The sequence below is a fragment of the Haliotis rubra genome, unplaced genomic scaffold (assembly GCF_003918875.1).
Source record: "Haliotis rubra isolate DU_JTF1 unplaced genomic scaffold, ASM391887v1 Scf20, whole genome shotgun sequence".
Taxonomy (NCBI): domain Eukaryota; kingdom Metazoa; phylum Mollusca; class Gastropoda; order Lepetellida; family Haliotidae; genus Haliotis; species Haliotis rubra.
In genome coordinates, this window is record NW_025766003.1 from 2,295,697 (window position 1) to 2,323,682 (window position 27,986).

The 27,986-nt window shown below is 40.9% G+C and overlaps 2 protein-coding genes and 1 pseudogene across 2 annotated transcripts; 2 read left to right on the forward strand and 1 right to left on the reverse strand.

The window, feature by feature from the left end:
- Positions 1 to 23,669, forward strand: LOC124275586 (apolipoprotein(a)-like). Its single transcript, XM_046711176.1, has 3 exons — positions 1 to 781; positions 21,404 to 21,482; positions 23,397 to 23,669. Exons 1-3 carry the CDS (start codon positions 461 to 463, stop codon positions 23,663 to 23,665), a joined length of 669 nt encoding a protein of 222 aa, XP_046567132.1. The 5' UTR covers positions 1 to 460; the 3' UTR covers positions 23,666 to 23,669.
- LOC124275582 lies at positions 14,421 to 16,884 on the forward strand (annotated as a pseudogene).
- On the reverse strand, positions 16,857 to 20,361 carry LOC124275583 (myb/SANT-like DNA-binding domain-containing protein 4). Its single transcript, XM_046711174.1, has 6 exons — positions 19,909 to 20,361; positions 18,879 to 18,946; positions 18,508 to 18,660; positions 18,041 to 18,082; positions 17,692 to 17,754; positions 16,857 to 17,117 (listed from the first exon to the last, which is right to left on the reverse strand). The coding sequence occupies exons 1-6, from the start codon at positions 20,121 to 20,123 to the stop codon at positions 16,873 to 16,875; spliced, it is 786 nt and encodes a 261-aa protein (XP_046567130.1). The 5' UTR covers positions 20,124 to 20,361; the 3' UTR covers positions 16,857 to 16,872.
- Positions 23,670 to 27,986: the final 4,317 nt, after the last annotated feature.

Sequence of the window (27,986 nt, forward strand, 5' to 3'; positions counted from 1 at the left end):
GGTACAGAATTCCATTGCATGCATTAGCATATGTATTTCTGGCTTTTTGTTGGCTGCAAGACACACTTCAGTTTGTGACTGAGCAAGAATTGAGATCATCATTCGCCGTGTCTTTGACAAAAGAGGCATCCAAGACAAACTTCAAACATCGATATAGTTTGAAGATTCTTTACACGGCGAACTCAATAGATGCTCAGGCCGTCCAGCTTCTTGATTGGAAAGCAATTGACTGATGGACAACGCTGAGTCAAGATGAGAAAGTTGAGAGTTTCTTACACAATGCATGCTTAAGTGGTATCAGCGTTGTAAAAGAAGAAAACAGTACAGTGTTTCTGGACCATAATTGTGCAGTGTTATGGATAGCTGCAAAACACACTGACATTTTCTTGCAATTATTATAGAGAGGTGTTTTTCACTCAACGCATTACTGACCGTTGCCCACCCTGTTACAAATTCAACGATGAAAAAGGTGATAACTGTTGTGGTAGTTTTGTTTCTGTGTGTCACTCAAGTAGTCATGACCTGCACCGAACTTTCAGAGAGACTGTCCGGCAGTGTGTTCCAGAAGCTGCGTCTATCGGGCTCCACCTATGTTGTGAAGTCCTCCCGTACACAGTACCACTGTGCCATGCAGTGCATGTATGATGTTATCTGTGCCTCCTTCAACTACGACACAGCGACGTCTTCGTGCGAGCTGAACTACGAAACATCGACTACAACACCTGGAAAGGTAGTCAACGCACCTGGATGGATTAACGCCAATAAAGAAAGCTTTCCACAGGTAATGTCATAGTTGAGGGTAGATAATTGACTGTATACCTGCTATTTAGTATTTAGTAGTTTACACCAATCACTGGCTTGTCTGAACTCGAACAACAACAAACAGCCTTATACATTCGGTACAGAAACAAATGTTATCGTTAATATATACAGCGTATTCAGGATCACCCACTAAACAGGATACTCTTGCAACCACCTGACCCTCGTCATGACATGGTACTCAACACTCATCTGCTCCTCACAAGATAATAAAGCAACCATTTGATACCAAAATAACATAAAAGAGTCACTATCCGATCCCCTTCATAGCACGATACATAGCAACAACCTGAAACCAGTCTTAGTAAGATCATCAACGATGATCAAAAACGCGCTACCAAAATAAGTAAGATAATACAGTTAAAACTCGATCCCCATCTCGGCCAGATAATATAGCAACAATCCGATCCCATTTTCATCAATGTTCTATCGTAGCCATCTCCTCCGCACAAGGTATGGAACCACTGTCGTCACTTGTCAGTGACTAGACAAGGTAGTACTGTGGGATACATATTACCTTAAAAACCTCCTGGATTGGCCGTCCTGGTGGTCCGGTGATGTTTCACAGTTTTCTGGAAACACAATTCAGGTTTTAACCACCTAAAGTGATTGTTCGAAAGACACGAAAATATATGAATACACAATGTCAATATGAAAGTGTAGGTCAAATGTAACACGTTTTATTTGCGATCACACTTTCCCACTAAAGGACAGATTCTGCAATATAATTCACCTCGAAAGATTTTTTTATTATGACTTAAACTGGTGCATATCAGTCCTGTCATGACATCGGCAGTTCAGTAAATCAGGACTTCGCTTCGAGCATTATTCCAGTTACATCACCTCGGTTCAGCTTAAAGTGGGAAGCTTAGAAGGTCCCGGTTAGAATTGATCTACAGCAACACATGCTTGCTATAAGAGGCGACTAACGGGATCGGGTTGTCAGGCTGGCTGACATGGTTGACACATGTCATCATATCTTAAGTGCGTAGATAGATGCTAATGCTGTTGACCACTGGATTATCTGGTCCAGACTCGATTATTTACGGACGGCCGCCATATAGCTGGAATATTGCTGAGTGCGGCGTAAAACAACCCGAAAACAAAGCCTGAAGTGATGCAACTGCCTTGCTAGTTTAGAGGAAAGGTATAGTGCAAACCAGGATTAGAACCCACAGGAACGGGTTTCAGGCAAGCCAAAGGGGCGCAACTCTGTGTAGCGAAGTGCGGGGTCTTAGACTACTGGCCCACCTGCAACCTCACACAAAATTATTGGCAATAGTATTTCTTTTTAATTCTACTTCAAATATATAAAATTTGCTACGGTGAAAACCCAAGAAATTAGTAGCACAAGGAGTTAATGTGTTTCAAATCCTACGGATGTTACTTCAGAATAAGTGGCCTGTATTACATGTTTGTCTACAAGCCGACCAAAATGGAATCGGATGGTTAAACATTGTCAAGGCCATTTGCGTATCATCGTTGACCATGAAATGGTTTATCTAGTCCAATATTCACAAGCCATCCTTTCATGACAACAACATTCATACAATGTCATGATTGACTTTTTAACTTCAAAAAAAAACTGGTATGTGTTCTAGCTTACCTTTAAGGTACGAGATACATTCCAATCCTGGATCAATATCGAGTCACATGACAGTGAAATGTAATGTTAAACAACGTTGTTATTTTGCTTCTCCTGCTGTTGAGATTCAGCACAGAAGTTCACAACTGTGTATTTCTGCAATAATTAGTTGTCAGGATTGAATGACTGTCTAATATAATCGGTTGTGTGGAAGTTATTACATTTTTATGCTTTTGGAGGTAAGTGGAGTCTGGAATCTTCTAGAGTTGATACAGATTAATTGACAATTGTAGGGAACATTCTTGAAGGTTTTTCTACTACACTGTTCAAAAAAAGAAACGCATAGGTGATTTTGAGAACATTGGACTCATGTAGCTGCGGCAAAAACAATACAAATGTACTATTTCTTTCCATAACGTCATATTTGTGTGATTGTAAACAGCTTCAGCGCCAATACGCGGCAATTTTAACTTTTTCCCTTGTTTTAGAAGCATTTGAAGAAATATTCTCCAAAACGTCACCAAGAAACATGCAAAGCAATATGCACTTGCAAGCAAGCGGAAAGCACGCGGTGTCGATCACTATAAAAATTTAATTTTGTCATTCGTTATTTGCCTGGAAAAGAGGAAATCATCATGTTACGACTGAGTGCCGCTAATCGAAACATCGCCATAGGCTGCCTTGAAGCTGGGGCGTCGCTGTCTGCAGTTGCCCGACATTTCAACGTTCACCAGAGCATCATATCTCGCCTTTGGGATCGTTTCCTGCAGACCAATTCCACCCAGGATCGTCCACCCAAGAGTTACCGGGATGTTCACTTGCGTCATTGTCTTGCCACAGCCGTGGAGACTGCACGACGCATCCCTGGTTTGAGAAGAATTCCCTAGCAAACTGTCAGGAATCGGTTGCGTGAAGTGGGGATACGACCACATTTTCTTCTTCACCGTCGAGATGGAAGACAGTGTGTTTACCGTCGGAGAAATTAACGTTTTGCCCCTAAATGCATTCGACGGATCGACAGATTCGGTAGAGTGAGTGTCATAGTGTAGGGGTGCGATATCCAGCTCACAAAGATCTGATTTAGTGGTGGTTCAGGGGAATTTGACAGCAAATCAGGACATCAACGAAGTCCTTGCACGTCACATTATAAGTTGTTCACTGGTCACGAGGGGGGCATGGATTGATGTACCCTCGATGTCTGTTGCTGTACCCTCGATGTTTGTTTATGTTCCCTAAGCCCGTATTTATCTTACCGAACACCTATATGTTAATTTTGAAATGTCTGAAGCACGGGTACAAATCTTTTTGTAGCCATCGCTAGATTTTGCTGACAAGATAAACAGATTTAGAGTAATCTCCCTTCCATCGATTTGCATTCGCAAAACATCGGTAATTTCCGTACATCATTACGTGATTCAATGTTCGAGATAAAGAATTACTACCACGAAGTACCAAATGAGTTGCCATTGACAGCGGGGTACATTAAAATGTTACTCGCTTGTAAGCGGGGTACATTGAAAATAAGAGATGAGCGCTCAGCCAATCAGAAAACGGCATTTATGTGTGAGGTAAGATAAGGGGAGATGTTCCAGCATGACAACGCTACTTCACATACAGCACGCGTCACGGTCCGCTTTTATTGCCAGTTCTAACGTCAATGTCTTGCGATGGCCTTCCCGATCACCAGATCTAAAGCCGATAGAACACCTATGGGATGAACTCGATGGATGTGTACGTCAACGTCAAAACACGCCTCAGACATTTCCACAACCGGCCATCGCATTGCAAAAAAACGTGGAGAATTCCGCAAGAGCGACTTCGTTGACTTGTTCAGTCTATGCCGAGTCGGTGCTGAGCAGTAATTGCTGCCAATGGTGGCCATACATAGTATTGACTTTGACGCCATCATGTGGACTCAAGTAAACAGACACACAACAATAAAGGCTGCTGTTGTGTTGGCGACCCCTTTGTCGTTTTACCATTGAACCGCCGTGATGTTGCTGGAATATTGCTAAAAGCGGCGTAAAACCAAACTCAGTCAGTCAGTTTACCATTGAAATTACATGAAAGAATTGCTCTTAAACTAACGCAATAAATTCTTCCAAAATGGCTTGTGTGTTTCTTTTTTTTGAAAAGAGTGTATACAAGTGCTTCTATCTTATGTCACATTGCATCATCACCAGCTATGGAATATAGAGTATTTTTCACCCGGAATATCCAGCACAAGCCTACTTTGGAAACTTGACCAATGTTTCTGCTACATGAATAATATTTTCTCTCACTATATTTCTATTACTATTATATATGGTCTCCTGCCATTTAATTGCAATGTAAGTGACATTTGTACTATCACTCCATTATATTCACTTTGCACTCATTTATATTGATTTATTAGTTGTATAGCATTTCTTTGTTGTTGGTGGGTTTCATACCAAAATCGTATGTGTTTAGCTTTCCAAGTTACTTTGACATTTTGATATTTTTTAAATGCCTGAAGTGTTTTCTGTGATCCTTTAAAGATGTCCCTCACGCGATGTAGTCTTTGGGAAACTCAAAAACGACAAGCATATCGACCTTTTCCACATGTTGCGTTTACATCGCGCAAAAGGCATCAATGTTAATATTAATACAAGAAAACTAGGGTCACATCACTTAAACTACTGAGCAGAAAGCATTCCCATATAAATACACAATGCCTTTCAGAAAGTGGTCAAATGTAACGTATGTTATATTTGGGATTACACTTTCTCAGTAAAGTACAGATTCTCGTACTTTTGTTGGGTTGAGTCCCCACCCGGGATTCGAACCCGCATTCTCAAGGTCAGGTACCTTATCGCGAGCACAATACAGCGGAGGATGAGAGGGTTTGTGTGCCGGCGATAAGGTGCTTCACTCTGAGAATGCGGGTTCGAATACCGGATGGGGAGGCATCGCATCTCATGGCCGGACACAACTTGGCATTGTCAATGGCAATCTGACAGGTCTGCGATACAGGGATGAGATCATTGGACCTCATGTGCACCCGCTCATTCAAGGACAGAGACGTAGCTTCACGCTTCAGCAAGATGATGCCCAGTCTACATGTCGCTGGTGTTGTGACAGATTTCCTCAGACAGCAGAACATTCCGTTACTCCCCTGGTCATCTATTTCTCCGGACCTGTCCCCTTATCAAGCACGCTTGGAATGAAATGGAGCGACGTTTACGTCAAGCCCAGAATTAGCCACTGACTTTAGCTGAATTAGGACAAGCGTTGGTTCAGACATGGAACAACATTCCTGTAGCCAATAGCTTAGTGTCGTCTATGCGTCGTCGTTGTCAAGCCTGCATCAACACCAGTGGTGGACACTAGGGCTTCGCAATATAACCGGTTTACCGGTATTTACCGGTTCTGACATGAAAACGATACGTATTGCGATACGCTGATCGAAAACCGGTATTTTGACTTGCATTCGGAAAATTTCGTAACACTCGGAAATCTTCGGATATTTCCTTGTTTCATTTGTGCCAAATAATATTAACATTTATATTTAATCATGATTAAAATTTGTTATTAAAGCTTAATCAAGCATAGTGATTTTGTTGTGTTTCTGCTCTATAAATCAAGCAGTAACTCGATTATAAGTAGTTTTTTTGTTTAAAAATACTTCATGCAATATATTGCAATGCATATCGCAATACATGCTTTCGCATCGCAATATATCGCAATATGAATATTCTCTGCAATACCCACCCCTAGTGAACACACACGATACTGAATTTGTGAACTGACTTTTGACACGTCTCTTTAAGGGCGTGTCACGATGCCTTGTGTCAAATCATACAGATTTCGATATTATCCTGTCAATAATTAAACAGTGTTCTATAAGGAAAACACCACACATCATGTTATTATCTTTTTGCATTAAAAATGAAATAACATCAAATAATCCACTGTTACCGTATTCCAGTAGTATATATACGTCAGATGAAAACAACAGTTATCTTGAATACCAAAGCAGAATGGACCATGGGATAGTGAATGACAGTTTACAGTGTGACAAGCCGACGCTTTACTCATTGAGGATCAATGAAATGAGTGTGAGCTCTGACTAACGCCCATAAGAAACTCCTGAGAAAAAGCAATTCCCATATTCTTTTTAACACTTGAATTAAGTTTACAACATTTGCGAAGCTTGAGGAGATTGATCCACTAGGTACGAGAGCCAAATTCCATGCTGTGTTGTAAGTTTCTGCACGCACCTGACAAACGAGATTTTGCCATTCCACATTCGCCATACTCAACAACTCAGTCATAGAATACATCAGATGCTGAATTATAGCTATCCATTGTTTTCAACTTCAGGAAGTAATCTGGTCAATATCTGTTTCCGCGGAAGTAACAAAGGCATGTCAGAACTGTAAACCTGACGAGATGAAACCAGGTTTTGCAAATGTCAAGTGTTGATAAAAACGGGTATTGACAAAAAACACCTGTATAACATGGAGGTAATATTGGCTCCTTTTTGTTTAGGAGATTCATGCACTTCAGGTAGTCGATTACATTCTTTTAACGGTTGCATGAATATTTTGACCATGTGCATCTTCAGTCGTAATAATAAAACGCTGGTATATTTTCCAATGTACGACCCTTTAATTCAACGCATGTAGTAATTTGTTGACGACTGATATTCTGACTAGTGCTGTAACGATGTATCGAACATCGAAATATTGCAAAAGCTGGCCGCTATAGACTATCGCTATCGCAATATTATGTTTCAGTAGACTATCGCTATCGCAATAGTTGTTTCCCCCTCAACAGTCACCCCTAATTCAAACCCATATTAAATCTAAATCATTCACTGCATTTTAACACTATTTTATTAACACTAGTTCTGACAAACTGAAAGTGACAAAACCGTTCCCAGAATGTTCCATCAGCTGCAAATGGCTTAGCATCAACATGTAAAGGATGTCTTTGTTCATTACACTAAACAGAATCCGGTCAATAATACTTCCTTGTTAAGTTCATTCCCATTACGCACCTGAATGACCCTTTCAGGCGGAAATTTCACTTCTGGTTTCATTTTTGGGTTCACACCTCGGTACTGTCTTGGGTTCAGTCCTTGGTCCTGGGTTCAGTCCTGCTTTCACTTTTGGTTTTACTATGGGTTCAGTCCTGCCTTCACTTTTGGTTTTACTATCAGTCCTGATTTCAATCCTGGTTCAGTTCTGGGTTCACTCCTGTGTTCACAATTGAACTTCTGTTGCTGTTTGAAGAGAAGCTGTTATGTTCTTATTCTAAACTCAACCGAACATAAGATATTTACAAACTCAAAACGATTTTATATGGACGGTGTCCACGGCCGCCTAACGGGGCAGATTTGTTACAGCGGAAGTATGCATGACGCGTACACACAAAGCCGCTTTATAACGGATCCTGTAACCAGCGTCTGTATAGCTTGAGTGATACTTGAGTTCTTGAAGGACTGTGACGTATTTCAACGTCTCCGATAACCAGTCCCTCAGGCCATGTCATCCACTGAAACACTCAAGGAAGAAAACTTTAATAGTTAATCAATAAAAATATTGGATTAATTTATAAATAAGTTAGGAACTTGTTCTTGATCACATGGCACGTCAACTGCAAAAGACAAACTGAAATCGAAACGAAATATCACCAGTGGGACCGATACAAAATGTGTAACCTTACACGTCCCGCGCTTTCTGATACAGGGGTCTTAAACGTCGGCGCCACATACTACTGCAAGACGTGTACAGTCCTTCAACTGTCGCCTGGGTGGGAGGGCGGTACCTTGGCGACCTGCGTAAATTGGACAGGACGATCGCCAGTGGCCATATCCTTCACAGGCGAGCACTGCTGTAAAGACTGTGGAGTTTGCATTGTCCTGTACGAGAAGGTTGATCATTAGCTGATTGAGAAGTGTCGCGCTGAAAAACTGACCTGACCTCACCCGGTGGGACTTGAGACCAAATTGGAATGAACCGGCTGCCACGACCTCGACTATGCTTTCCGAGAGCCCTGGGCCCAGTTTCACAAAGCTCTCGTAAGCCTAAGATCTCGTAACTTTTCTCATAGCATTCGTACCTCCTATGTTACAGTATAGGACGTACAAATGCTACGAGAAAAGTTACGGGATCTTAGCTTACAAGAGCTCTGTGAAACGGGTCCCTGGTTTCCGCCCTCTCAAACTTATGTCCCTCTTCTGAATCAGAGGCGATGTCATAACCTTCCAGCTCCTTGACCAACGCCCAGCCAGCTGGAGATTTGTCAGCTGAGCGAATATGTTTGTTCCTTTTTTCAGATAAGAGCAGAAATTGTGTCAGTCTTTTTCTCCGAAAGAAGAAAACTGAATTCTTCACCTCTTTGCTGAATCCGAGACAATGATTCCTCCTCTATAGTGTGGCCTTCCATATTTGAGATCATTATAGTAAATGGCACCCAGTCCTGTTCCGTCAGACGTGGACCTCACGTGATTCAAACTGCGCACCACCCTGATATCACCTGAGACTCACCTACACGAGACTCAACCATCACAATATCGATGCGTTTATGCGACACCACCCCAAAACATCTGTGAACAGTTAGTAAATATATTTGTCGCCAAATAATGCTGTATGCCTTTTCAATATCTAGAAAGAATTCACATCTTCTCCAGAGTGCAGTCCTGGGCCCGCTCCATGGTTCAGTCCTAGGTCCACTCCTGGGCCCACTCCATGGTTCAGTCCTAGGTCCACTCCTGGGCCCACTCCATGGTTCAGTCCTAGGTCCACTCCTGGGCCCACTCCATGGTTCAGTCCTAGGTCCACTCCTGGGCCCACTCCATGGTTCAGTCCTACGTTGACTCCCGAACTTCTGTCTGTAGCCTTGCACAACCGTTTACATATTTATAGATAAGAGAGGGATCTTTACATGGCTTGGGAGTAGGCTTGGGAGTAGGCATGGGAGTAGACATGGGTATGACATGTAGTCCGGCCTTCGGAACTATACCAGAATGCCAGTACTTAAATATAAAGCTGTCAAAAGAGGAAAAATGCAGAATCTGGCATTTTTTAACACTTTTTAACACGAATCATCCGCTTCTGGCGAGGAGATGTATGTTATTCAGATTTTACCTTCCAGCTCAGATGAAGTATATTATAAGAAAACTGATTTTCATACAGTTCGTTGAACTATCTAAACAGTTTGGGGAACCAGTTCTAGCAATATGGTTGACCTAAGCGCGTTTTTTTGTCTCTGAACTTCATTAGAGCACGCGGGAGATATTCCAAGTCACTTCCCTTGTGCTGTTGGCCTTTCCACATTCATCGTTCCACCAAGATACGGAGACTAACGCTGAAAGGTTAGTGGATGGACACCTCTTCTGTTTCAATAATCTCATTTGAAACCTGTTCGTTTGAAAGCTGTATAACACCAGCGAAGAGAGGAGAGTTGTATGCTGGCGAAATAAAGAGAAAAAAACACATGAAAACCGTTTCAATTTCCATCTAGGCATATACGTATTATATTACTCAGTAGATAGGTTTGGTGCATCTGAATAAATAATGGGACATGTTCAACACCAAGAGCTTCATCTTAAGAAACATCTCAATTACACATAATTACCAATGCTCACAAATTCAATGCAGTCTATGTGTGAAAAGATGAGTTCTTGTTGTGCATACAAATCAGTCGATATGTTCTTGTTTTTCTTTTCTTTTTTACTGGCTTGTTTTGATGCAACCGCCAGTGACCTTAAACAACAAAGTCATGAATGTCATTGATGAACTATCTAGGAATACTGTTTGAGACAAAAGTTCAGAAAGAAACCATTGTGACGCATGTGTCTGACAAGAACAAGAACAGGAACAGCAGATAGGGGAAATGGCGCTTGACGAGGATTTGAAGCATGAAGCTCTACTGATAATTTATGAGCTTGGGGGTAAAGAACATCTATGTTTTAAAAAATACAATTTCATAGATGAAAGAATGACCATAACAATCAGCCTAGTCTCAGTATGTGAAACCTTATGTGCAAACTCTTGACGAGACCACACCTGCGTAAGAAGTGCTGTGACCACCCCAACAGATCCTGTATTTAGGAGCACTTGTCGTACAAGCTTCGACCTTTTAATTACAGAAACAGTGGATTTGTTTCCAATACACACAGGCTTTTTTCGTTTTCCACATTGAGGAAATGGAACCAAGGTGTTGTAACAAAGAGATACTCACTTAATGACTGGAAATATATCTTGGCGGTCTTTGGGGAGCAAATCTGAGTTCTTAACTTCTTTTTCTTTCCCCTCAGCGTTGATCTAATTAACATTTTACCTTTTTCATCAAGAATTTCCTCGATGTTGACATCACAATTAGTGTTATAGATCAACCCTTACTTTGGCTCCAACTCTTGGACACACTACCTTTGACACGGATGCCACAGAATGTCCGTAAGGTCATGGTCTCTTTCAGCTGCATCATACTCTAACAGTCAAGTTCTAGTTTTGCATGCATTCTAAATCCTAGATATGTTTGGCCACAGTGTTTGGGCTCAGCGTGTTATTGGTACGTTTTGGCTTAAAAGGCGTAAGGAAGTGTCAACACTGATGTTTTAGAATTTTCATTTTGTTTACACGTTTTTGACGCAAAAATCAGGTAATTTACAGCCCAATCAGGACCAGTAGACGTTTCGTCGAATGTGTTTAGGTAATCAATATCAAGATGACGGTCAATATCACTGTTCTTAAAAACTATAAATGGAGGTCTCGCCCAAACTAAACCACCACTTTGGCTTACGCTACTTACCTCGATTGTATAAATTATTTACCCTATTCACTTCCGAAGACCCCAAAGAAAGAGTGACAAACAATATGTCCGTCAAAAAGGGTCCCAAACTTATATATAGATTTATCATCGAAAAATTGGGTTCCACAGGAGATATCGCTTGTGTAAGATCATATGATTTCTCCTAGGAGATATCGTTTTGACAGTAGATTTTGTACAATGCCTGACAATGCTATGACGTCTCAACATGATGATATCACAATGCTATGACATCACTGCACTGCAAGTCTAATGATAATACAGTGTTGAGAATTTTTCAATAAAAACTAATGAAGAATGATTTTTTATGATAAATAGAATCTCACCCTCGTGTCTACTGGTATCAATTATATCAACACTCGTTGATAATGGTAAAAATATCCTCGGCAAGCCTCGGATATTTGTAACTTTATCAACTCGTGTTGATATAATTGATATCAGTAGACACTTGGGTGAGATTCTCTATACATCATGACCCAGTCATATAGTTTTCTACATTACTTATTACCATTTATCATATGTGTCAGATCTTCAGCTTACGGTAGAAACAGGAGCGGTGGGGTAGCCTAGTGGTTAAAGCGTTCATTCGTCACCTTGAAGACCCGATTCCCCACATGGGTACAATGTGTGAAGCCCATTTCTGATGTTCCCTGTCGTGATATTGCTGAATATTGCTGAAAGCGGCGGAAAACCATACTCCCACACTGACTATGGTGGAAATATAGGTATCCGCTCGTATGTGAATATTGTTTTATTCACAATCATAAATTTTACAGCTGTATCACTGAGGCCTGGAAGTAATAGAACCTGGGCCCGTCAAATAACTGACACCGTAAGTCTGTGCGGAACAGCTGCAACAAGTGAGGAATTCGCCGTTCTGGAACGATGACAATATCAAAAAGGGCAAACACTGAGATTCCCGACTCCACAACGTGTCACAAATATGACTGTCTACTCTACCTCCTGGGACCCTATCCACAGAGCGTTCGTAGCATTACGCTATTCGTAAGTCAATGGTGTAGAATGGAGTTACGATAGGTCGTAACGTTACGAACGCTTTATGGATCGAGACCCTGTTCTTCTAGTGTGGCATATATACTACTGAACGTTTGGTAAAGACAAAATTTGTCATCTGAAGTCAAAGGTGTGATCCTTAGGAAATGTTGAGCAGTATACAACATCTAAACCATGATGTCTTTGATAACGACGTGGAACGAATAACTGAGCCCGTTGTCGACGTCAATCGTCAGCATCAATATACGGAATACGAATACAAAGTCAGCGAGTCTTGTCACCGGATCCCGTCAGTCTCCTTTTACGATAAGCGTGGGTTGCTGAACACGGAACTATTCATATAGTAGTTCATGGGGAGGCTTTCAGGTGCAAATTACCTGTACCCAAAGTACAGATGGTTCATGTATTGTCAACCATTCTTCCGTTACACAATCAAGGAGCGGAGCCCAGTGTATGAATTAATTTTGAAATGTCACTGGCCAGGAGGGCCAGTTAAGTCAAAATGTTGCTAGCCAACATCATACCGCACTGACCCTGCAAAATATCAATATCAGAATGCACATCGATCATGATTGGTATGATATTGGTAAGTGAAGATGTTGCACGTTACATATGTATTGTAATGGTTCCGATCCTCTTTTGCGCAACGCTGTTAACATTTTTTAAATATAGCGATCTTCGTCTGACAAGAGATAATGAATATCACGGAACTTTCATGTGCATTAAATAATGAACAAATTATCTGAGATTTTCAGCCAGCCAGTCGGGATAGCTTTAACGATATGTTACTGGCCCGATTCACAATCAACTAGCATTTGGCTAGCCGGCCAGTAACTATTTCGAACGCTGGTTGAAGTTAAGGTACACTGTTTGAGAGGTAGACTTACCACAAGACACGTGTCCATGCAGTTCCGTACACGTGCCCAAGATGGTCTATCAGCCCTTCATACTGCAGCGCTTTACCAAGGACAAGACAGACACTGAATCTATTGTGCTCAGCACTTTCGTTCACTTTGATGGTGGTGGGGTAGCCTAGTGGTTAAAGCGTTAAAGACCCGGTTCGATTCCCCTCATGGGTATAATGTGTGACCCAGTTCGAATCCCTTCATGGGTACAATGTGTGAAGCCTATATCTGGTGTAGCCCGCCGTGATATTGCTGGAATATTGCTAAAAGCGGCGTAAAACTAAACTCATTCACTCACTCGTTCACCTAGATATTTAGTCAATATTTTAATATACGATAAGAGACAGTCACGTCTCAATAGAGGACAACGGTGTTAACACGTGAGTATAACATAACGAAAATACCACAGTTGGATCTGCAAGAGTGAACGTTCCATTTTAAACAATCCCAACATCCACTGATGTTTTAGTACGTTATTTGGGTGGTCGGCGGGTTCCACATTGAAAACTATTGAATTAGCGATGTCTCAACATGTTTGTGTCTTCAGATATCTGAGGTCATGCCATCAGACAATGTTTCCAAAACACTGTCCTTTCTATGTTTTGAGAATATGTTGAAATTTAACACTCAATCCGTACTGCCCATTGGCATTGTTTTCAAAATGGATTCAACATTGGTATTTTGATATTGAAAATAGTTTGAAAAATGATATTATTTTCAACATTGATTTACCTTTTGCCTCTTGGTATGGAACATGAAACGATCTGATATTGTTTTCAATATTTGGACGTCGGATATTAGAGGTGAGGTGAGGTCAAATTGGGTTTTGCGTCGTGCTTGAGAATATGTCGCTCATATGACGACGAGCATGCGTGTGTATGTGTATGTGCGGCTGCTTGTACTAGCCCAGACTTAAGCTGGTTTTATAGTGCTAGCTCACTGAGATACCATGCCGCAGTGAAGCATGAATACCCCACTCAGACACATTTATACTGACTCGGAGCCGACCAGTCCTTGTTCTACCCATTAATGCCGAGCGCCAGACAGAGACCATATTTTAAATTCTTTTGGTATGACGCGACCGGGGATCGAACCCGCGACCTTCCGCTCTCCGGGCGGACGCTCTAACCACTACACCATGGAGGCGGTCTTCGGATATTAGAAACTCATCAAACACTCCTGTCCATAAACACATAAACACAAACGTTAGATGTTGAGTGAAATTACAAGAGTAGAACGAGAATGAGTTCATAACGCAAACTGGCCCCGAGGTTATAAAACTTTCTTGAGTACGATCTCATGCTCAAATCGGGTTTCGTGCTCAACTCAAAACTCAGACTCGGTAAATGGAGGTTATTGAAAATTCTGAGTACGTTTTCGTGCTCAACTTGAGCATGAAATGCTATGATCTCAAGTATGCTCTGGACCGTGCTCAACGCTGAGTTCGATGTCAACAATGGCAGCTCACCTGCGTCAGATTCGGCAAGCTCGGCGGACATCCCGTGTACCGAGAGTGTTCCGAGATCGCACGAACCCGCTCGAAGATTTAGGAGTCGATGAAGTGTTTGAGAGGTATCGTTTTAGACCAAGAACAATAATATATTTGCTTGGGCTTCTGGATTTACCCATACACACAGCTCGGAACTGTTCACTGCCACCTCTGTTGCAACTACTCCTCTGCCTTCGCTTTTTTGGCGACAGGCGCTATGCATCTGTTGGTTGGGGACAGTCTCAACATTTCTAGATCAACAGCGGGCAGATGTATACGGGCAGTGTCAGTAAAAATAGCCGAACTGTCGAAGGATTTTATCCAGTTTCCAGTTGGAAGGGGCGCCGTTCGTGCAAAGGAGGCATTCGGCAACATTGCAGGTACGTACATGGGGTTTTCCCAATCTAAACATACATAAATGATTTCATTGGTGTGGTTCGCGTCAGTGATATTTTGATTGGCCAGTGTATTGGGTCAGGGGGTCGAGGACGTGTCACAGATAACAACAAACCCTTAGAATTTAACGATGATTTTAATCTGGGGCTTTGGTTGCGAATGAAAACTGTTTTAAAACTGAAAAATAAAATATGCTATCTATTGTGAGACTATGATATATTGTACTTGCAGGATTCCCGAATGTCGTTGGGTGCATCGACGGTACTTTTATCCGAATACAGCGGCCGACTGCAAACGAGGGAGACTTCGTGAACCGGCGAGGTTACCATTCCCTAAATGTTCAGGTAACTATCGATATGAATAACATAATTACAATACGCAATGAGTTTAGGGTTCGTTCGAAGATGGTGTAGGTGTTGGGTGTGATTTCTGATATGTACATTTGGAATGATGATATTAAATTTTCTCTTCTGTTATAATCCTACAGATGTGCTGTGATGCAAACTTTAAAATCACCAGTTGCAACGCCAGCTGGCCCGGATCAGTGCATGACAGCCGCATCTTCCGGACATCAACACTGTGCCGTCTGTTTGAAAATGGTAACCTATATTTCAGAACATTTACCTAACAGTATTGTGCAAGTAAAAGCAAGATATAGTTGATGTTTTTTTTACATATAATGCCAAAATATTACAAATAATGTTATTGTTATTATTGGTTAATATGTAGAGTGAAAGTATAGTGATTAATTCTGAAAGTAGTAGATACTTTATTGAGTTTCAGTTGATATACTATGATAAACATTGTCTTTAATCAAGATGAATATAAGTATTCCAGCAGAAAGTGTTATTTCACACAATATGTATAATTTCAGCATTGCAATTCTTAATATCTGAAATAAATATCACATATGTTATATCTACACATTTCGCTTAATACATTATGCTGTCATATTTTACAAGTTTTCAAATTTTTTCGCTTAATACATTATGCTGTCATCTTTTACAAGTTTTCAATTTTTTTCGCTTCATACATTATGCTGTCATCTTTTACAAGTTTTCAATTTTTTTTTGTTTAAGGACAGTACACTGGCTTTCTACTGGGGGACTCAGTCGTTACCATGTCGTTGGTTCCTCCTGACTCCTTTACTGAACCCAACCAATCGTGCTGAGGAGAGATATAATGGTTCTTTGTGCAGGACAAGGGTGCTCATTGAGCAGACATTTGGCATTCTGAAAAGGCGGTTTCAGTGCCTGCACAATGAGCTTCGGGCCACACCTAAGAATGCAGTCACCTATGTTGTTGCATGTGTTGTCTTACACAATCTGGGGATTGAAAGGGGTGATATAATTAATAATGAAGAAAATCTTGTGCCTCCAACACCAAATGCTAATGACAATTATGTACCATTAGTTACAGGTCAAAATGATGGAGCTGATGTGAGACATCACATTATTCGGACATTTTTCAATCATTAATCATACTGCCATTGCCTCATTACAATTATATCCCTTTTATTGATTGTGCACGTAATATTGCTCTGCAGAAATTATTGTCACCCCTAAAAATACATGAATAAAGCTGACATTGTGTAACACTATTCCTTTAGAGGGAATACAATACTGTCAAAAATGTTATTAAAAACAACTGACAGAACTGAAGTAATATGGTACTTAGTAGACTTAATGAATTCTGCAGCAATACCATCTGGACCAGGAGAGTGGTGCAAATACTGTTTCAATTAAAGGTTAGGCTGATGAAATACTACAATTTACATCTTCTTGATGAAATAGTTCTTACTTTCCTATTTCAAACATTTCTGCTTAAAAATGTAAGACAAAATCTTGAGTAAAATTTGATGTCATTTATTCTTCAGTTTTACAGTTTTCCAATGACACTCCAAATTCGGCATTCATCTTAAGTTGATAGTATATTGATCTGACATGGAGCAACTGAATTTCGGAATCTAATTTCTTTTGATTTTTTGCTAACATTTCAATTTCCATTTGCAGCTTCTTTTGTTCAAGTTTAATCCTTTTAGTGTCCTCTATTGTGTTGTGATATGTTGCCTCAGCTTGATTTCTTCTCTGCTTCCGGCTTTTTTTTATCACTGTAAGCATAATGAAACAGACATTTGATATGTTTAGTGTAAAGTCAATTATCTAACAATGTTCTATCATACGTTCTGTTAAAATGACAACTTGGGATGATATTCCATGCAAATATGTTACTGTTTGCTAGTATTGCACTTGTATTATGGTAACCAAACTGTAACTTTGATTAATGTAACATATAGTTATGTGTGGGATTACACTTTCTAGTAAAGTACAGATTCTAGTATCTTTTCAATTGAGTCCATCCAGGATTCGAACCCACACCCTCAGAGTCAGGCACCTAATCGCCAGCACACAAAGTCAGCCGCAGATAACCCATTCAGCTACCGCGTGTGCTGGTGATTAGGTGCCTGACTCTGAGGGTGTGGTTTCAATCCTGGATGGGACTCAATCCAAAAGGTACTAGAATCTGTACTTTACTACGAAAGGTTAATCCCACATATAACATATGTTACATTTGACCACTTTCTAAATGGCATTGTGTAATCATAACTTTGACAATACTGAAATATGCACATTAGTTCATATTTTGTTTTTTTTACATATATTAGTATAACATTTCAAATGTACCATCTGAATCGTTTTCCTGTTGAGGCACTGCCCTTTCACCTTGTGGTTCTTCACCTACTGGGCCTGTAAAAGATGAATACCATTTTTCACATTCAAGGAATTAAAGATAACTTATCTTTTTCCAAGACAGTATACTTATATTGTTCACATAAATGGAATTGATATTTTCACAAAATAAAGGTTATTGGTAATACTATTAGTTGAGATTTTAGGAATTATGCTCTTGAAATATGTAATTTAAGGGAAACAATCCAGCAAGTACTACAGATGTTTCATGTTATACATGAGATGTGTATATTACTGTATTACATGTAAATAGTATTCAGAGACCATAAAATGTTTGTTTTACCTTCTGCTGCAGTGTCAGTTTCATCTGCACAGGCATAAGCATCTGTTGTAAATAGGAAAGCAAAATGTATTTTTCAGCTATTTTAACTTTTTTCAATTTATTACAGTTACATACAAATACCTGTACCTTCAAATGTTATGACTGAGTAATTGTCTTCAAATATATTATTTGACACAGATTAATCATTACCTGAATGCTTTGAAATCGATGTAATACACAAATGTATTATTTACTATGATCACATGAATAGCAAGCTTTGTGTCTTAAAAATAGTACTTGTTGTATTTGTCTCAGACAGTACTTGATTTGTCCATGATGGTGGTGTCAAGAAAGTTTTTCTTATTCCTTGTTTGGTCATCAGAATGAAAATGTTCCAGGTTTTAAGTCTCACCACAGGCAGCAGTATTATCTGAATGTTTGCACAAAATTGATATCATTCTTTAAAAATATGGAAAAAGACTCCTTACCATCAGTGTCAATGCCATGGTCTAGGCCATGAATGCCTGGCCTCCCTTCCAATGACTGGGAAAGCACCTCATCTGCACTTGTTAGTGCTGGTGGTGGAGGCCCTCCTCCAGTAACGGTCATTGACCTTTTGAGGCCATCGATCTTTGCTTTAGCTACAATAAACAAATTGCAGGTTAAATTCACTTATTAATACACATATTTTATATTTGGAATATATCTGAATAATAAACAATGATCCTTACGTTGACATGTGTTCATGTGTTATGGAGAGATTAAGAATCATTTTCTGTATTTAAATAATAAGTACCTAATACATAATCATGGATGAAAAACAAACCCACTACTATTTACATCAAATGTGAAAGAGTACCTCTTTGCTTCAGATTAAAATACTTCTTCTTCACCTCCAGTGTCTCTCGTTTGGCATTGATGTGTCTACTGAAAGTATACAAGTTTTATTATCAAATTTGATATCTCCACACACAAATGATCAGTTACATAATTATACCACCCATCAAAAGTTTAGACTCACTTAAAGCACTCACAATATGTTATGTGTAAAATATATAAGTGGTTACATTGAAGATGAATTTCTCCACTTACTTGGGGGAAACTTATTCAGATGAATTGCATGAGGATCATGCATCAAATTACTGAAAAGAATGTGCAGATATCTTGCATGTGAACAGCTGCATTTTGGTGTAAAGTTTTGTTACGAATTCACCAATTTTCACTGAGTTTCATCATTTATTGAACTCATGACAATAATTTTTTCAACGTTATGGATTTGTTTTGCAATACATCAGTTCATGTGTAAACAGTACCCTTAAACAGTATGGTATATTTTGCAAAATCTAGTTTTCCACAGTTGACTGAAGTAAGTGGCAACATTTACACTAGTGAGTCTAAACTTTTGATGGGTAGTATACATTTGTGGGTGGGGTATGGGAACAGGTTACAGTTTCACACAATACAGGTCACACAATATATATTCATCTCATTTAACAATGACATTTGTCAACAGTAAATAAATTCATAGCTATACAGGCATTGCTTTGAACAGCTGATCCAGGCATAAATCAATAATCTCAATGTTAACAACATGAACAAATGGGACCATTCATAAGTTTTTGACTGGGGGTCAGGGGTTTGGGAGTCATTCCCATTGTACATGCTTCTCCAAGAAATTCATCAACCACTCACCCCGTAGCCATAAATTATGAACAGTCGCATAGATCGCCGAAATTGTTTCGTTTTTGGAAATGTTATTGTCTTTACAAACTAAGATAATTTGTTATTATTTTCATTGTTGGAAAAATATGGTAGTGGGTGGTGAGGGCTTTGGTGATCTTTTCGAGGAACAGTAAATACAGAATATGGAACGATGTTGAACAACTTACGCGTTTAGGGTGTCTGTGATTTCTTGCCATCCATCGGTACGCTGTCGATGGATGGACTTTACTCCACACCCTTTTATGTCTCCAAAGAGAGTTTTCTCTCGCTGGAGCACTTCTTGTATGAGGCAAACCTCCTCCGCCTCCGACCATCCTTTCCCACGTTTCTTCAACTCGGGCACGCCCTCCGTTGCCATTGTAAATATAGCAGACGACAACATCCGGGTCGTTTTTCTTACCTTTCTTGACAGAAGAGTTCCAAATTGCCGCTTGTGTGATAAACAAAGAGTACCTTGAGCATACTCAAGCCGAGTGTGAGTTGTACTCAGTTGAGTACGTGCTCAAAACGTTTTATAACCTCTGCTTGAGTACGATACTCAGCTGAGCGCGATTTTGAGCATGAGCACGAATTTGAGCATGAAATTGAGTTGAGCACGAACATTTTTTTATAACCTCGGGGCCTGGTCTCCTACGACTGAGGTTCGAACCGGTTGCGGTATTAGGTTTGTCAGCATCTCTGATGTTTGGTTTGGCTAAGTGATAAACGTCTTAGACCTACAACACTTTGTGTGTCCCTCCCACAGAAATCTTACACACCCTGGTGTAACTACATTAAAACTCGAATTCGTAACCGCTTCTTGAAATACCTCGTGAAACACGGGATGTGCCAATCCCGAATGACGAGCCCTGTACCGTAAACCCTGTACATCTGGGTGCCATGTCATATCGATCTGGATGCCAATATTTTAATGCTGAAACATATTTTTACATGTGTTCTTTGTTGCCTACACTGTAAAATACATGAATATCTAGAACGGATAGATGAAGGCAGATGCATTCCATGTTGAATTTGCATACTTAATACATATATGTATATCAGCAGAGCACACTTAATTGATACCTCAACAAATTAGGTGATATGCCTCGTGTGCGGGTTTGCAATCTACAATCTTAATCTTAACACGTACTAGTGTACATACATAAACCTAAAGTAAGAACGAAATTCTTTACACAACTCATAGGTTTGCAAGGTTTCGAGGCTGAAATGAGGTACCGGTTCCATCTTTAGTCACATATAATACTCATCGTGTAATTAGCCAATTATACAAGCTCCAGGTACGTTATTCCAAGGACACAAGTCTGTTGCTTATTATTTTTTATAAATTATAAGTTAAACTATATTTGTTTACCTCAGAGATTTGTGCAAGTCTAAGGACTCATGTCTGTTATTTATTATTTTTTAGACATTATCATTTAAACTATTAATTTTTACCTTAGAGACTTACCTTAGAGTCTAGTTATCACAGGAAGCGATGTAATTACATTTACTTTAAATCATAAAAACAGTCGAGTGACTGTTTGTATTGTAAATATAAAAAAAATAAGACCAAATTGTTTAAAACTCCAGATAACTAAATCTGTTTTAATCGTCAAAGTGTTTTAGTCGAGAAAGGGATTTGTTGTTGGTATTAACAATGTTTTCTCTCTTTCTCACTTACAGGCTATGGTCGGGTCATGTGCTGCTCACCCTTGCCCCCGGGGAAGAGTCTGTGCCCACGGCACCACCCAGTGTCTAGAACGTAAGTCCCTCCTCTCAAGACTGAACATACATCCGTGCTAATTTAGAACAGGTTCATTACATCTTCTCTTAATGGTGCCAGTATCTTGTGAACTGAAGGAATGTTAATTAATAGGGTTTTATGTAGTTTTTGCAGTTTTATTTCTCCCTTCTGTCACGGTAGAGGGCCATTAAATTAAGTACAACACGTGAACGCGCGTACTTGTCTGTGCTTGTCTTGGTGTCTGCCGGGATTATGGTGCAAGCCTTTGAAAAACTATGCCACAGTGAGTGAGTTTAGTTTTACGCCGCACTCAGCAATATTCCAGCTATATGGCGGCGGTCTGTAAATGATCGTGTCTGGACCAGACAATCCAGTGTTCAACAGCATGAGCATCGATCTGCGCTATTGGGAACCGATGACATGTATCGATCATGTCAGCGAGCCTGACCGCCCGATCCCGTTAGTCGCCTCTTACAAGCATGGGTTACAGGGCCCCGTTCCTCAAAGCGATCGTAACCCTAAGGTGATCGTCCCATACTTTAACATAGACGGGTGTGCGAGAAAGGATGGAGACGGCACAGCACAGGTTAATGAATCAATAACTTTGTCGGCACTTGTGCCCGTGCTTCTCTGACACCTGGCTGTTCCTTTTCTGCACTCCTCCCTCGTAACAAATAGTGAACTGTGTCAATATTTTAATGATAGTTTGTTAAACAACTTTTTTAATTTTTAGGACATAAATTCTGCAAACAAATCACCGAGTTGGTCTGACGTTTTTATTATGATCAGCGTTTCATTGAGTATTATATGTTTATTAGTTTTTGAGTTAGATTGCAATTCATCGGTCCGCTCTTGAGCCAAACGCACTATTTTATTTTTTACAATAAATGGTCTGAATACCTACAAAATCAGTATTACAGGAGAGTTGAATTCACAGTTACTTACATTAGGTTCCCATCTGTAACAAGTAAATATTTATGTTGCTCAGAAAGCTACCGATAATCTTGTAAAACCATTAATTGTCATGAAATTAATAATTTTTGATAAATAATCGGTATATTATGACAAATGACCCCATAAAGAAGTGTAAAAATAATACAAAGTGTTCCAATTAGGGTTTATCCCCTTTCATCATAAAGCATGGGCTGTTTTATCAGCGAAAATAATCCCGTACATATCAACTCTTGTAATATTGATTTCGTAGGTATACAGGCCATTTATCTTACCTTACCCTTCCCTTGCTGATGCTAAAATCACAAAGACTCCACTCTCACTGTAACCAAGTTCCCTACCAGTGGTAAGGCCCATCACCAGGCAGGGTAACAATAAGTTGAGTCATTTACGTCTTTTGGTATGACGTAATCGGCGTCCGAACCAACTCAAGTTCCTCTCTTTCTGCGAGAGCTCGAAGGCGGTCTTACTTTGAGATTAATGACATGTGGAGGGGCGGTGGGGTAGCCAAGTGGTTAAAACGTTCGCTTGTCACGCCGAAGACCCGGGTTTGATTCCCCACATGGGTACAACGTGTGAAGCCAATATATTGTGCCCCCCGATGTGATATTGGTGGAATATTGCTAAAAGCAACGTAAAACCTAATCTCACACACCCGATGTTAAACTGGTAGGTGTAATATAACTGAAATACTGTTGGAAACCGCAAACAGCCTGTCTCGCTCACCTTCATGAACATGTGGGGCGGTAGGATAGCCAAGTGGTTAAAGTGTTCACTCGTCACGCAGAAGACCCGGGTTCAAATCCCTTATATGGGTACAATGTGTGAAGCCCATTTCTGGTGTAGCCCGCCGTGATATTGCTGGAATATTGCTAAAAGCGGCGTAAAAATAAACTCACTTACTCATGAACATGTTGACAGGAGAAAACCCTCATTCCCTTATTATTCGATGTGTCCTAACCTTCAGTTTCGTCCGTCAAGGTGAGCTGTGTGTGCAGTTTGAAGGAGCAAAGGCTTTCTACAGAGGAACGCACAATGTGACCAAGAGCGGCAAGACATGTCAGCGATGGGACTCCCACACGCCCCATGAACACCGCGGAATGAACGACTCGCCTAGCAACATGAAAACAATCACCACTATGGAGGAGGCTGGGAACAGGTGCTTGACGGAGGACAATGACAGTATTCCGTGGTGTTACACTACAGATTCCTCAATACGATGGGAACACTGCAGTATTCCGGCTTGTTAAGAGCTATAATGATAACAGGGTTGCAAGGGTCGTTGTTTTATTCTTTTATGAGTTATACTTGTATTTGGAAACTAAATCCAAAATATGGCATTATTGATAGTGCAGCATGAAAGGTCATTTAGGGGTGTAGCAAATGTGTACGTTGATGCAGCGTAAAGACATCCCGGAACCAGCCTAAGCGGTCATGCATCAAACTACTTACTCTTTCATTATGGAACTTGCGGAGCTTTGGCAATTCGTGTCTTTGTAGTCCCTTTCAAAAGGGTAGCCAAAGAAATAAAAATAGTGCATGTGTTAGCAGACAAAACCTTTGTAAGGACCCAGGAACCATTCAGATAACGAGTATTATTGTAATTCCATGTCCAACATTTTTAGTTTCAGTCTCTCGGCCTCCGTCGGCGACTCCGCCACACTAGGATTCTGCTGAATTTGCTGACGCCGAAATTTGGCAGATTTCTGCCGTTCCTTGAACTTTTCAACCTTCTCCTGTCGCTCAATCTCATTCTTTCGCACTTGCTCGTCGTGACGTTTTTCCTTTTCCTCTAGTTTCCGCCTCAAAGCCTCGATTTCGATTGGCGGCAGTCTTGATGCACGAGCAGCGTGTGGACCAGCGTCCTCGTCAAAATCAAGGTCATAGCTGGTGCCGCAGCTTGTTTGTCGAACAATCCCCATCTGACGCAGCTCGCGAAGGACCACGTCCGGGTTCTGCTGGTCGTCGGCTCCAGTTCCGAGAATTCCCTCCCTCTCGAGCTCTTTTCGGATAGCTCCCCCTTGTAGTCCTAGCTTGCCATATCTCAGAGGTCCCAGTGAAGGCCCCAATTTACCAAAGGTCTTTTCTGGCAAAGTGCCCATCGGATAGTCACATGAAGGCAATTTCGGATATTGTAAGATGTGGTCCAACTCGTGTGGACGTTTGTGCTGTACACTAGAAGATGAATCACACATCAACCAAGGTGGGGGGGTATTCAAACCAATTCTGTCCCTTCCGGATTCTCTCTTTTCAGATAAGTGATGATCCAGTAACGGAGAACTAGGAACATGCCCAGCTTCACAATTCTTTAAAGGACCTGACATTCCTGCTGGGTCTTTTACTTTGAGTGTTTTGTCTGACACTTCTCGGAATATATTCTGGTTCGTGACTTCTCCTTTGTTTGTTTCGTGAGTACTAGATGACGTACCAGCGAAGATATTCCCTTCTGCTGGAACTGGACTCGGAGACATCCACAACAGGTCTGCTGCATCCTTAATATGGCCGTAGCTTTCTCTCGCTGCCATTAACAGCTGAGGGGATCCAACCCTCCGATGGTTTTCAAGTCCAACCAAACACTTATCCTTTCCAAAACGAGAGGCACGGCGGCCCCCTTTATCCAAAACTAATTTGGCTGTATTCCTCAGCGGTGTCTGTTCATGAACGTTGGATACGCACGGTTTGGTTGCCACGAGAGTCACATCAGAGATTGCATCTTTGTTTCTAATCTCATCAATAGATCTGTTACCTGTAGACAGAGTATTCACAAATCCTTCGACGATGGTATCGCTCTCAGAATCAAGACTATACACTTGCACAGCACCATAATCAATGCCCCTTCTTAATTCAGATGTTCTAGAAGTCTCGCCTTCCTTTGAAGACGCGGACCCCATTACAACAGATGATCAAACTGTTCACAGCCAAGAATTTATCAGTGGAACTGATAATTCTACACAATCGGCAGTGGCTGTTACATGTATTCATCGTGACGTCGTTGTTATTGTATAAGACGTCACATCCTGATTCATGACGTCACCCCTCTGTGCCTTGTTGCTAAGATGACGTCACCACAATCCTGATTCATTCTCTTGATGGTGACAGCCGTACAGGCCGCGTGATGGGTGCGGCCGCTGGAAAAGAGCAAGCCCCGAGAAAGGGGAAGACTTGCTGCGACCCTGTGCAACATACATCCATCAAATCAGAACTAGCAGAGACTAAAATCATTCCAAGTAAAGCAACGGTTACGCCAAAGTGTGCAAGTAAGCCTGTTGTTCGAACAAATAAGGTTGTTCTAACCCCGAACAATTCGCGGCCAGTGAGGAGCACATGTGCTTTGAAAAACAAACATCTGAAGTGTTCGCAAGAGAATAACACCATGAATACGACCCGCTCCCTCTGCAAGCAGTCTGTCCCTGAAAGGAAGCGCGAACATGAGCGATCACCACTGTCTGCATCTGGCAGCGCCGGGTCCTTTTGCAGAAGCACAATCCAAGACAGCAGGCAGGCGTCAACGAAAAGATTTGAGGATATTCCTATCGCTCGTATGTGGCGAGACGAATGCGTGAGGGAGATCACACACAATGACGTTTTCAGTCCAGGAAGCCATGCTAAGAAGGATATCATTTCCCAGAAAAAGAAACCAATAGATTTGGACGAATCCATTCTAAAGGACATCGATGAAATAGAGAGCAACTACATGGCTGGACAAAAAGCTATGCAGACACGCCCGCGGTCATATCACAACCGCGTGATGGCTCTTAGCATGGAAGCAAATAAGGCCAGCTCAGATCAACAGATAATTGACTCTGCTTTAAGTGATGGCATGAAAGATCCCCCGGCAAGAACGGCTTCTGATACAGGTGGAATCAACTCTGGCTGCACGGGCACGGCCTCCTCCAACCAGCCAGCTCCTGGGGTCTGTAGGCGGCCAGCCACGCCGGCAGAACCAACCTGGTTAAAGCCGCGTCATCTCTACGATTACTTTGAGCAGCGACGCCTTGGAGAATGCAATGACAGGAACAATGCTCCCCCTTCTTCTAATGGAGAAGACCGGCGTTGGATGCAAACCATTCCAGACGGAGAGGAAGCGACAGGCAGCCGCTCGATCCAGCCACCTCCACGCAGACGGGCGAGAAAGGACGCCGAATTTCCAAGTTTCTTCACCTTCTGAGGAAAATGTTTCACTGTCTTTGAAGGATCGGATTTCGATGATTTTTGTATAGATATTCATGTTATTAACTCTGTTCTGCTGTGGGGGAAATATATAATGCAACATAATTTGATAAATATTGCCATGAACATTGATACTGTGATTAAATGTACATATTAGGGACAACAAAATATTTCAAAGTGTTCATAAAGCTTTACTCAGAATACAACGCATGTATAAATAGGTCAAGGAAGGCGAGGTACATAGTGGTGTTGTGTAAGTGTAATCTGAAGGTTTTTCTTATAATGATATTGGTGATACATATTTTTTAATTATAGACCTATTGGTTAACTCGCTTTTATTGATGTATATATGTGTTGTTTTACATAAAGCTTGTATATCTATTGGCGCTATAAAACCACGTTGTGGTGTCAACATGTCTGTACATACTGAACATGCTGGGTTATTAAAACTGTGTTTACCTCCTATCTGACTTTTTACTGTTATTCATGATTATATTTGAAATGTCAGTGGGAGTGCTAAATGATGCTGAACGCGGATAATAATTGGAATACCAATGAGTGAGTGAGTGAGTTTACTTTTAAGCCGCACCCAGCAATATTCCAGCTATATGGCGGCGGTCTGTAAATATTCGAGTCTGGACCAGACAATCCAGTGATCAACAACACGAGCATCGATCTGCGCAATTGGGAACCGATGACATGTTTCAACCAAGTCAGCGAGCCTGACCACCCGATGCCGTTAGCCGCCACTTACGACAAGCATGGGTTACTGAAGATCAATATTCCCGTACCTTCACGGGTGGAATACCAATGATGTATGTTTCACAAGATTTATATTCCATGTGGCAAAAAACTTACATCATCCGGTCGGTCCAGTATATTGAGCATCAGCCCGAAGAGCGGTTTGACAGTAGTTATATTTTTGACCGCGTCACACCAAAAAATGGTGCACAACATGAAGATGATATGGACTGATCAACTTGGAGTCATTATGGTGTGTCCGAATAGTTTAAACATGTTAAATGCCATGGTATCTCAGTGTGGTGGCACCATAGCTGGAATGTGTCTGTACAGTACAAGCAGCGAGAAACACACATGCAACTTCAGATGTGTTACTTTATGTCCAAAACACACCCATATAACACACCAACAAGTGTGTTCTTTGTGGATAAATTGGCTTTATGGACGTACGTAGTGAATAGGGCTGGGACGGGTCCATATTTTCTACCTGGGTACCCCACACCCTATTACCCTACCCTACCCGGATACCGGTAATGTTAATTCCAGACATCAAATTTGTACAAAATGGCAATATATTCTTCAGCTGGGAGGCTAAAATTTCTGAGTTTTTCAATATCTTAACCATGTATTATATTCAAAAGATGTGACTGTAATTACAAC

Bases quoted from the DNA above. Each gene is read 5' to 3' on its own strand.
- LOC124275583 (XM_046711174.1), bottom strand. From the start codon at position 20,123: ATGTTGTCGTCTGCTATATTTACAATGGCAACGGAGGGCGTGCCCGAG. The intron at 18,947-19,908 runs GTAAGTTGTTCA...GTATACTTTCAG, and splicing joins ATCACAGACACCCTAAACGC to TAGACACATCAATGCCAAAC. The intron at 18,661-18,878 runs GTACTCTTTCAC...TGTTTATTGTAG, and splicing joins TTTTAATCTGAAGCAAAGAG to CTAAAGCAAAGATCGATGGC.
- LOC124275586 (XM_046711176.1), top strand. From the start codon at position 461: ATGAAAAAGGTGATAACTGTTGTGGTAGTTTTGTTTCTGTGTGTCACT. The intron at 782-21,403 runs GTAATGTCATAG...TCTCACTTACAG, and splicing joins ATAAAGAAAGCTTTCCACAG to GCTATGGTCGGGTCATGTGC. The intron at 21,483-23,396 runs GTAAGTCCCTCC...TCGTCCGTCAAG, and splicing joins CACCACCCAGTGTCTAGAAC to GTGAGCTGTGTGTGCAGTTT.